We start from the raw sequence: 10,932 nt of genomic DNA, 5'->3' as shown, positions 1-10,932 counted from the left end.
CGGGGAAAGGGCCAGACTTCTCAGGGCTTGGGCCCAGGACTCTTCGGAGAATCTGGCTGTGGATGTCCCCAGGGGACCTGAGCGTTCTGGAGGGGACTGTGGCTGCAGAGCCCAGAACAGGTTGGCCTTGAACCCTCCTGAAATTCAGTCCCCCCGTCAGCTTCCCCATTCCTCTGCCCTTCACCCAGCAACTGTTCTCACTTCACTGGCCCCCATCCGACTCACAGCCCCTTGGTAAGAACACGTGAGCACACAGAGGGCTCTGATGGGAAAATAGTTTATTAGTAGACTCAGAGAAACCCACACGCTCATCTCCCCCTCTGGAGTAGAAGTGCTCGTGCACCAGACCTGGGCTTTACTGCTGGGATGACACCTGGGCCATCGGCAAAGCCTGACTCTGGTGGAGGTGGCGCTACTTGAGCAGGGGGGAGACGCTCTTCACAGCCCGAGACACGGAGTAAAGAGAAGGCCCAGCTAGTGTTTATTACACCCAGAGTATGAGATCTACACAATACAGACAGGTCAGTTTCTAAGCCCAGGGTGTCTGTAACAAACACAGGGGCGTCAGTCTCCATTGGAGAGGAAGTGGGGACGGGGGCGTAAGTGTGTTGATGAGACAGGGGTAGGAGATCTCCCCCCTGCTTTAAACAGAGCTCCTGGCTGCTTCGTTTGCTTTTAGCAGTCAGGAAGAACGAAGGGGGTATTTTTGATGGTGATGGCAGCGCAGTGAGGTCACTGGACGACACACACAAGCAACAGCTCCTGTGAACCCAGATACACGTTGTTACCCATTGTGCGGAGACGGAGGCTGCAGGAACAGAAGCAGCCGCTGCTCTCTCGCGGCACTCATGTCTCCTGCCAGCCCAGCCCTCGCTGCTTACAGCGGCCACTCTCACCACATTCGCTGCACGTCAGACGTGGACTTGGTTTCAGGTGACGGACTAGGGAATAGGGGTTTTAGGGGCTGTGCAAGTGCCCGGCTGCGCCCCAGTATTTTCAGGAAGGGGCTTTATAAAGCTTAGCAAAGACTATCTGCTTGCCCTGGTGTGCTCTTCGACCACCTGCAGCATTCTCCCCCTTTCCCAGGCGGAGAGAGGGGCAGGGAAGGGCCTTGCCCCATGGGCACCCACAGAGACTCCCGACTGCTGTTCTAACCGCGGCTCTGGGAGGGTCACAGATGCTCTGTTGAGGGCAGTTCTTTCCCCACTGTTACAACAAGACAGTGTTAAAGGCAGAGAAATACAATCCCTGACTCGACCGCCAGCCAGAGGTTACCGCTGTATTGTCAGAGCCCCTCCCCAAACAGATGGGGCGAGAGGAGGGGCCCTGTCCAGGAATTCCGGTATAACAAGGCAGCAGCAGCTCCAGGATCAGGCAGTGCAGGGATGAGGTTCCATCAGGGAACTGGGGCTTCAGGAGGGATCTGAGGGAGGAAAGGGAGACCAGGGGAGGGGAGCCAACAGGCCAGCTGCAATATAAGCCACGTGGCACAAGGAGCAGTTTGCTGACATTTCAGATCGCAGCCCCAGGTGACCCCCACATAGGGAGATTCACAGCCCAAGTCCAGCCTGCAGAACGCTTCCATCTGAAACGTACAGATGATAGGACAGGGTCTAAGCAAACTCCTGCCGGGACCGTGCTCTGAGACGATTCTACTTGCCGGGACACCCTGGGTCATCCTGTGTGATGGGGAGCAGAAAGGCGCAAGCCCCCTGTCCCTAGGCGCCTGGCCCTACAGAGCCAGCGTGTCTTTGATGAGCCGCCGCATGGTGGTGGTGACGGAGGAGCCCAGGGAGTCGGTGATCTGGTAGGAGATCTTGTAGAGGTAGGGCTGCACGTCCTTCAGGCCCGTGTCGAAGACGTTGTCCACCTCCGACTGGGTGGGCATTTTGGGCAGGTACTCGTGCCTGTTCATCACCTCCACGATGTTGATAATCTTCTCACACAGTTTCTCCCCCACCTTCTCCCGGCAGATCTGCCGCTCCTGCTCGTTGGCCAGGTTCACCACGTTGACCTTGATGGTCCACACCTCCCAGGGAATGCACTCATCCGAGAAGGGCCAGCGCGACTTCTTCTTCTGGTAGAACTCCAGGGAGATCTGCCCGATGCCGTCGCTGCCTGAGTATCGGAGGGCGTCCTGCAGAGAGAGAACCAGGCACAGTTGAGGTCAAGGGGCTTAGGGACACTGGAGCAAGGGCCATCTGGTCAAACCATGACAGCCAGTCCCCGGCTCTGTCCTGGACAAATCCCTATGGAATTAAGATAATTCAATACAGTTTAAGTTAAATCTTATGGAATTAGGTTTAATCCATTGGGGCCCACTGTATTTAAAATGCAATGCTTTGTGTGTTATTGTAGGGTGGAGTGTAACTTTCCTAGGGACTTGGTTAATGGAGATGTTGGGAACTGCTAAGGACTTTGAAACAAGGCGTGTAAAGTGGATTTCCTAGGACAAACCCGAGGGGTGAGAAGAATGCAAGTGGCCCACTCTGAGTCCACCCTTTTGAAGCTGCGCCCTGGGGAGAGAAGCCAATTGTCTGCTATTTACTGGGTCAAAGACCTCTGAACTGTATAAAGGGCAGAGAGGGCCTGTTCTGAGCTGAAGCTGTGATGAACTCCTTGGTGGGGTGTGGAAGGACTGCCCCTGCCAGAGCCCATGTGAGAGATGGGGTGACGTCTGGTAAGCGTGTCAGCGTGTGTGTAGAATGCATTTTCTTTGTAGTGCCTTTTGACTAAAGTAGGTTTGCACAGGAAGTGCTGGGTGGTGCCGTCACACCGTTAGCCATCTCTGCGGAGAAAGCCAGCAGGTGTGGGCAGCCTCTCTGCTGGGAATAACACAGTGAAGGCAGCCTGGAAATACCCCGCTCAGAAGGGCCTCCATCCAAGACAAGCAATGGCCAGGGGCTGGACGCCTGAGAGCAGGTGCCCTTGCTGGGCCATGGAGGGGGAACTACAGCTGCAGTTTCCCTGAGCTGTGACGGACCCCACCCCAGTGATATGCAAGTATCAGCTCTAGCGATCTCTGCTACTCAGCTGGCCCTGTCACCAGTGTCTGAACACCTCATGTACCCCCCTCCCAACAGCCCTCTACAGCAGGACAGTCCAGATGGGAAACTGAGGCACAGCGCAGCTAAGTGACTTGCCCATGGTCACATGTTGTCTGTGGCAGAGCAGGGTCCTGAGCCCAGGTCTCCCAAGTTGCAGACCAGCTCCTGACCACTAGGCCATTCCTCCTGTTGTCACAGAGGAGGAAATTCAGACCCAGAGCTGCAGCTCCACGTAACTCAATTCTGCCAGGTGTGCGTTTGCTCTGGAGAACCCAGAATATCAGTACTTCAAAAAGACGCCAATCCCGAAAAGCAGGAGGGCTCTTCCACAGACAATCGAAGCAGGTAAAACTCACGAGGCCAGCACAGCAGTGCCAAAAGCAACCGCTACATCTTACAAACATGAAACCATGAGACCCCGGCACTGTCTGATGGAGAAAGCTAAGGAGGTATCTGGCAAAATGTCTGTAACTGGCCCCAGTGAGGGAAGCTCCTGGCTAGAGCAGGGGACTGGGCGGCAGGACCACTGGGTTTCATTCCTGGATGTATCGCTAATGCATCATGTGACTGACATCCTCTCCTGGTCCTCAGATCCTCCAGCTGTAAAACAGAGTAACTAACCTTCCGTGAGGGTCCATTAAACCGTGTAACACGCTCCCAGATCACAGACGTAAGCCAAACATCATCTTTGTCTTAGTCCAATGTTCAGAGCTGAGGGCCTGAGCCACGCGCCCTGCACTCCTTGGCCCGGCAGAACAGAGCTCAGCGCGTGAAACTGCTGCTGTCCAGAAGCCGTTTCCATTTACTGGAGCTCTGCTCTTCAGGGCCAGGAGACACTGTTCATTTTCAGCAGTTTGAGATCTCTCTCGGAAGCCCGGCCAGATAAAGTCGTTACACTGAGCAGTCTCGCCGTTAGCAGCCTCGTCCAGCGCTAACGTGACTTTTTAAAACATTAAATCGAACTGCAAAGCTGACGACTGACCTCATCACTGCAAACGAGGGCTAGCAAAGCACTGGAAACAAATGGCTGCTGGTGGCACGTCCATCATAAAAGAGGGCAAGTCAACCAAAGCACAAGAAACGAAATGTGGAAACTTTTACAGGGGGGTTGAGAGGCGCAGTTGCTCACGTGGACTAGACACGCCTGGGAAAAGGAACACAGCTCCTTGTCTGTGAATTCCCAAACCCCCAGCTCGTCCCAGTTGCCTGTGGCAATGACTCCAGCATTGCTAAGCCGGGCAGCCCAGGAGCAGAAAACGTAAAGGGAAGTTTAAATTTTGTGCTTTGCAACCTTCATCGCTTTCCTTGACTATTAAGGAGGATTGTAAATTCCTAGGGCTGGAAATCCGGGCTGGGGCTCCCAAACCGGACCCTCTACAGATGATAAAGTATTTGAACAGTGATGGTTTGAGATGACATCCAATCTCTCCACAACCCAGATATTACTGCTCCCCATGACCTTTTCAGCAGGATTTAGGACACAGTGGTTCATAATGCAGAAAACTCAAGGGATGATTTGTTCCCTAAATCTCCCTAGTTAAAATTCACTGCAACATATGTCTTGGATTTAATTCCACAGAAACCCTGTCACAATCTGACCATCCCCAATATAGCCTCTAAATTAGCTGGGGCAGAAATCGCATTGAATGGGCATTACGAGATGGACAGTATCTAGGCCCCGCTGCGTTACACACCGCGGGGCTTAGAGCAATAAGCGCAGTGTGTGTCGGGCAAGGCGTCACAGAGAGCGAGCCGGAGCACCATGCAGAGATGTGCCTCTCCAAATGGTACTAGGACCACAGGACGCTGAACTGCCGGGGCTTCACGTCTCCTGCCATTAACTCTCTATGGCTTGGGGGAGTCAATGTATCCAGACCTCATCCATCCACAGAGCCAGTGCCCCTCTTTACACAGAACTACAAAATTCTCCTTTTCGCTCTGTGACGACTCCCACGATGCTCTCGAGGAAGAAGGCTGCATAGCCCCAAAGTGCAGGAGGCTGGCTTCATCCCCAGCCCTTTGCAATGGAGTATTTTCCTACCCCAGATGACTTTGCACTTAGTGTCTTTTCCCCAGAGAATGTCCAAGCACTTCGCCTCACTACACCCGTCACACACACTCCCACCCATTGCTGGGGTTAGCTGATTTACAGAGGAAGAATACAATGCACTGAGGACGTGTCTTCATTACAGAGTTAACCTGAGCGACCAGCACCTGAGTGTGGGCACCGGGTTAGCCTAGCCGAGGGGCGAGCATCCCCCGCAATCCCTTTTTGCGTTTGTGTCCTCACTGGTTCTGCGCTCGCCCTGGGGGTCTGGGGACGTATCCCAGGATTCCCTGTGCTGAGACTCTAGGATTCCTTCCCAATCCAAGGGAGGGAGACCTTGTCTGTCCTTTGGGGTGGAACTGTGGGAAGGGCGCTGGAGGATTATCAGCACTCGAACTATTCAGCCTGTGTCCTTACTGCAGAGTGAGCAGGTCCCAGCCAGGGCTCTAACCCACTCTCCCAGCTGGGTCAGTTTGCCCAGGCTTAAAACATCTCCAGACCTGGGGCAGAGGCTCTTCTGGTGGATGGCAGACGGCTGGGTTAAGACCCGGGGGAGAGCCTAGGTTAACCGGGGAGCGAAGACACCCTGGGAGGTTAAGGAGTACCTTCCTTTCAATGCCTTGGGCCCAATTCATAGCAGGGCTAAGGGCCTGCAGCTCCACCAACCCCTGTTGGGATTTCTGGTCTGCACATCCTCTGAGAAGTCAGCCAAGGTGACTGGCTCCAAGCTCTTTACCTTGAATTCCCCGACGGCCTTTCTCAGCGCTCGGTCCAGCTCCTCGGAGGAGACCCTGGCGTAGGTGAAGTCAATGAAGTCGCAGTCGACGTCCTGCGTCCCCACGGTCCCGATAGAGTAGGTCCCCTCCTTCTTGTAGTGGAACTTGCCGGTGCTGCGGTGGAGGAGGATGGTGTGGAGCACGGCAAGCATGGCCTCCTCAATCTGGCGGCCTTCCACCGAGACCTCCAGCACCTCGGCACGGCAGTTCATGGCAGTCTGCGCCCGCGAGGCCGGTGTTTCCAGCTGGGGATGGCAGAGTGGCGCTCTCCCTGTAACCAAACAGCACGTCAGCACACTGTGACCGCGGGACAGACTGCGGCAGCGGAGAGGAGGGTGGGACTGGGGTTATTGCACCGGCCTGGGACTCGGGAAATCTGGGCTCAAGTTCTCAGCTCTGCCACTGACTGTGGGACCTTGGCCAAGTCACTTCGCCTCCCCAGGCCCCACTTCCCCAGCTGTACAATGGAGAGAAGAACCCTCCTGTTCTCCTGCCCATACAGAGAGTGAACTCTTCTGGGCAGGAACGGTTCTCAGCATGGCAGGGCTCTGTCGGGACGTCCAGGCATGGCCGTGCCACTGACTGTCACCAGAGCAGAACAGCCAGGGTCAGTCGTTTGCTCACAAGCAGGGTGTGTCAACTGTTGGTACGAGCAGGGCCCCAGGAATCGCGTGATCCGAGTTCCATTCCGGACTCAGCCACAGACTTGCTTGGTGGCCACGGGCAAGGCCCGGCCTCCCTGTTCCTCAGCTCACTGCTCTGCAACATGAGGGTAACCCTCACCCTTCCTTGCCCTCAGCCAGACAGCGCACGGCGCGTGCGGACACTGGACAGAGGCAATACTACATTGTCACCTTTCGTTGGAAAGTCTTGCACCGCTAGCACCGTTCATCAGAGGATCTCGGCAGGCTCTGCAACCACGAACTAAGCCGCCCAACCCCGCTGTGTGCTAGGCAATTTCCCCAGCTGTGAAACGGGGATGAGGGTAACTGAGGCACAGAGACGTGACGTACTCAGGCTCACATAGGAAGAAAGGAAAAAAGCTCTGAATAAATTGAGCCCTTGCTCTAACCACTACAACACACTGCCTCGGGATGCCTGCTTGAACATGTATTTTTGCAGTTGTTCTCGGTAAAGAATATTTTTACCGTGGGGGAATACTTTTTGTGTGTGTAGAAATCATTATAACCCTGCAGGTCAGGGGACTAGATGAATGGCAACAGACCGTGATAAGGAATAACCGTTCCCGTCCTTTGCTCTCACATGCCCCGGGTGCCACCCGAAACAACCTGGGGATCTTCCAAGTCTTGCAAAACATGGTGGAGACTCCGAAGATGCGTCAGCTTGACGTTAAACCTGCTGGGGAACTGGGGATATTGCTGGGAGGCTATTTCTGCTGTGGCAAGCCAAAGCAATCAGGCTCACAACCACGTCTGTAAAAGAAGTCTGTCTGTAATGAGAGCAGAGACTGCCCCCTAGTGATTCCTATTTAAGGTGACACAAACACCCTTCTCTTATTTAAAAAAAGGGGGGAGGAGAGCGGAGAGGCCCTTGGTACTCCAAACCAAACAACAATTCATGCTACCGCCTCTCCCAGAAAGGCGATTTTGTAACCTGGCTCAGCTGGCCCCTGGAAAGTCGTTTTTTACAACCGGCTCGTGAGTTGTCCACAGACTGGCGACGACACACAGAGCCAGACCCAAAAAAAACCCCACTCCGTGTCTGCATTAGCAAGAGGAGATGGATTCTTTACATCGGGGTTATAGGCACCTGCGTCTCCTCTTAAGCAGTGGTGACGGCGGATGAATGATCCACTAGTCTGAAGAGAGTTACGAAAGCTTAGCAACTCTCGTAGCAAGGTGCCCTAGACAGACACTGTGCTCGTGGGTGTCCAGGGGCCTCTGCTGTGATGGGTGTACCCAGGAGTCGCGAGTTAGGCGCTGTCTAGGTGAGGGGGTTTCTCAGGTACAGTTGTAATGCACAGCAGGTCACGAGTGTATTAACCCACGAAGGAGGAGAGAGATGGCCATGAGATGGCCAGGAAAACCCCTCCCCCTGCCCCTGGGGCTCTGTTCTCTGCTACAGGTAAGTGATCAACACTGGAATTTTGTCTGGTTTGCTCCCCGGCTTATGACACCAGGGAGACGTCCCTTCGCCCTTGTGTGCCTCAGTTTCCCTACCCCATGGCAGGCTCGTACAGACCCGCCTCTCTGAGGAGAAGGGTGGAGGCCACCAGGAGGAGTCCAGTGGTGTCTATCCGGCGCTGGGAGATCCTTGGACGGAAGGGGCCTGAGATGGGCAGAGTGATCACCACTTCGGGGTGTTCCCAAGTCACGGTGGGAACCCCCCCACCTCCTCCCAGTGTCACCACAGGATCCTCACACTCGCTGCAGACCAGCAAGAGCAACTCACTGACCCTGACTCCTGCTCAGAAGGGGGATCCCTGCGAACCCAGGCGTCCGGGCCCTGGCTTCCCCCAAGAGGGGATTTCTGGGAACTGGGGAGACAAGTTCCTATGTCATAGGATCCCGCTCACAGGGCCTGGTCCGGAGCAGGGGGAGACCCCCCGGGAATGGGGAGATGGGGGGCACTGGAATGGGCGGCCCTGGCGATGGGGGGGCCCGGCCAGGGCGGGGGAGAAAGGGGGGGGTCCGTCTGGAGCGGAGGAGGCGGCCGGAGCGGGGGAAGGGAGATGGGGGGGCCCGGGAAGGGGGCGATGGGGGGCCTGGCCGGAGAAGGGGGAGGGAGATGGGGGGGGTCCGGCCGGAGCGGGGAGGGGAGGGTGGTGTGGGGCGGGAGGAGCGGGGCAAGTTGATGGGGGGGTCCGGCCGGAGCGGGGGGGGGGGGGCGGACGGAGTGGGGGGGAGTTGATGGGGGGTCCGGGGGAGGAGATGGGGGGTCCGGTCGGGGTGGGGGGGGGGGGAGTTGGGGGCCCGGAAAGGGGGCGATGGGGGGGGCCGGGGCGGGGGGGGAAGTTGGGGGGCCGGGGGAGGGGGAGATGGGGGGCCGGGGCGGGAGGAGATGGGGGGGGCCCGGCCGGAGCAGGGGGGGGGGGGAGTTGGGGGGCCCGGGTCGGGGCGGGGGGGTCTCCCGGGGAGGGGGGGGGACCAAGACGGGCCACCGGCCTCCCCCCGACTCACCTGCCTCCGAACTGGCCGCGGCCCCGCCCCCGCCTGGAATGAACCACCCCCGCCCGGCACAGGGGGGAGGCGAGACCTTGGAACGTCCCATCCCAGGGAATGGGGAGCATGGCATAGACCGTCTGCGAGGGGGGGCAAACCATCGGTCTTTCTCTGAATCCCCGCCAAGCCCCCCCCCTTTTTCTACGCACAATCCCATAAAAGAGTGGGTAAAAAACCGCATTTATTTTTGTTTCTGTTCTATTTATTTTCGAACCCCCCCCAACAAATCAAACTTGTTAAAGAATCCCCCCCTCTCCAACTCTGACGTGGTTCGTTCCGAAAAAGAACAACCACAGAGCTGGCCCTGAGCGCGCCAAAGAGCGCCCCACTTCCTAGGCCGGGCGGCAGCGTTGGCTCTCGGCTGCCCCCTAGCTTGGCGGACTCCCCGGGCGGTGATACTGCAGCTGCCAAGGTGTGCAGAGCCCAGCCCCGCCCCGCCACGTGGGTTTCTCCCCCTTAGTGAACTGGGGGTGACATTGCACCGGGCTTCGCTGCAGCCCCCCTCAAAGTCCTGGGCCAGACCCAGAAATTGGCGAGCAGGAGGATTTGCTAACACGGCTGGGTTTCTTCACCTGGGCTCGGGCTGTGGATTCGACTCCTAGACGATCAGGGCGGGAAGGGACCCCAGGAGGGTCTAGTCCGACCCCCTGCTCAAGGCAGGACCAAGGAGGTTTCCTCACACGACATCATCTTTCATTCCTGGGGACTCCAGGACAGTCCTGGAGATTGGCAGCCCTACCTGGCTCACAGGTCCTGCCTTTTCTCTGCAACCCCGAGGCCCAGACGCTTCCTTTGAAAGCAAGCGGAGCGTCGGGGACCCTGGCGGCTCCGGTCTGCACCGCCGACCAGGCCGTTAAAAGTCCGGTCGGCGGTGCTGTGGGGCTAAGGCGGGCTAGTCCCTACCTGTTCTGGGGCACCGCACTGCTCCCCGGAAGTGGCCGGCAGGTCCGGCTCCTAGGTGGGGGGCCCACAGGGCTTTGTGCACTGCCCGAGGACCGGCTCCACACTCCCATTGGCCGGGAACCCGGAGCCCGCTCCTGAACTCCTGAGCCTGCACCCCCAGCCCAGAGCCCCCCCAAACCTGGAGCACCCTCCTGCACCCCAGAGCCCGCACCCCCTGTCCAGAGCCCCCAAACCTGGACCCCCTTCCTGCACCCCAGAGCCTGCACCCCTGGCCCAGAGCCCCCCAAGCTTGGAGTCCCCTCCTGCACCCCAGAGCCCGCACCCCCAGCCCAGAGCCCCCAAACCTGGAGCCCCCTCCTGCACCCCAGAGCCCGCACCCCCAGCTCAGAGCCCTCACGCCCCCTGCACTCCAATCCCCTACCCCAGCCCAGAGCCCCCTCTCACACCCTGAACCCCTCATCCCTGGCCCAATCCCAGAGCCCTCACCCCCTCCTGCCTCAACCCATAGCCCCCTCCCACATTCCATATCCCTCGCCCCCCCCCACCACCTGGAGCCCCCTCCCACACACCAAACCCCTCAGCCCTGGCCCCACCCCAGAGCCAGCACCCCCAGCCCAGAACCTTCACCCCTCCCACACCCCAACTCCCTGCCTCAACCTGCAGCCCCCTCCCACATTCCGAATTCCTCATCCCCACCCCTCAGCCTGGAGCCCCCTCCCGCACCCCAAACCCCTCATCCCCAGCCCCACCCCCCAGCCAAAGCCCTCATCCCCTCCCGCACCCCAAACCCCTCATCCCCAGCCCCACACCCCCAGCCAGAGCCCTCATCCCCTCCCGCACCCCAAACCCCTCATCCCCACCCCCCAGCCAGAGCCCTCATCCCCTCCTGCACCCCAACTCCTTGCCCCAGCCCAGAGCCCCCTCCTGCACCCTGAACCCCTCATTTCTGTTCCCAGCCCAGAGCCTGCACCCCCATT

General features: G+C 58.1%; 1 protein-coding gene across 5 annotated transcripts; it reads right to left on the bottom strand.

Annotated features, from left to right (window-relative positions):
* Positions 1–261: 261 nt before the first annotated feature.
* ATG101 (autophagy related 101) lies at positions 262–9,982 on the bottom strand. Of its 5 annotated transcripts, none has more exons than XM_024110414.3 (3): positions 9,625–9,982; positions 5,831–6,141; positions 262–2,137 (listed from the first exon to the last, which is right to left on the bottom strand). In XM_024110414.3, exons 2-3 carry the CDS (start codon positions 6,080–6,082, stop codon positions 1,733–1,735), a joined length of 657 nt encoding a protein of 218 aa, XP_023966182.1. In that variant the 5' UTR covers positions 6,083–6,141; positions 9,625–9,982; the 3' UTR covers positions 262–1,732. The 5 variants fall into 5 exon arrangements, with proteins under 5 accessions (XP_023966182.1, XP_042713327.1, XP_005308455.1 ...); XM_042857393.2 differs by having other exon boundaries at positions 9,792–9,961; XM_005308398.5 differs by lacking the exon at positions 9,625–9,982 and adding an exon at positions 9,011–9,061.
* Positions 9,983–10,932: the final 950 nt, after the last annotated feature.

The sequence above is a fragment of the Chrysemys picta genome, chromosome 22 (assembly GCF_011386835.1).
Source record: "Chrysemys picta bellii isolate R12L10 chromosome 22, ASM1138683v2, whole genome shotgun sequence".
Taxonomy (NCBI): Eukaryota; Metazoa; Chordata; order Testudines; family Emydidae; genus Chrysemys; species Chrysemys picta.
The sequence above is the reverse complement of the archived record's forward strand: the minus strand, read 5'-3'. Positions and strand labels throughout refer to the sequence as shown.

Coding starts and splice junctions, on each gene's coding strand:
- ATG101 (XM_024110414.3), bottom strand. CDS start 6,082: ATGAACTGCCGTGCCGAGGTGCTGGAGGTCTCGGTGGAAGGCCGCCAG. Junction 2,138..5,830: donor AGGCCGTCGGGGAATTCAAG/GTAAAGAGCTTG, acceptor CTCTCTCTGCAG/GACGCCCTCCGATACTCAGG.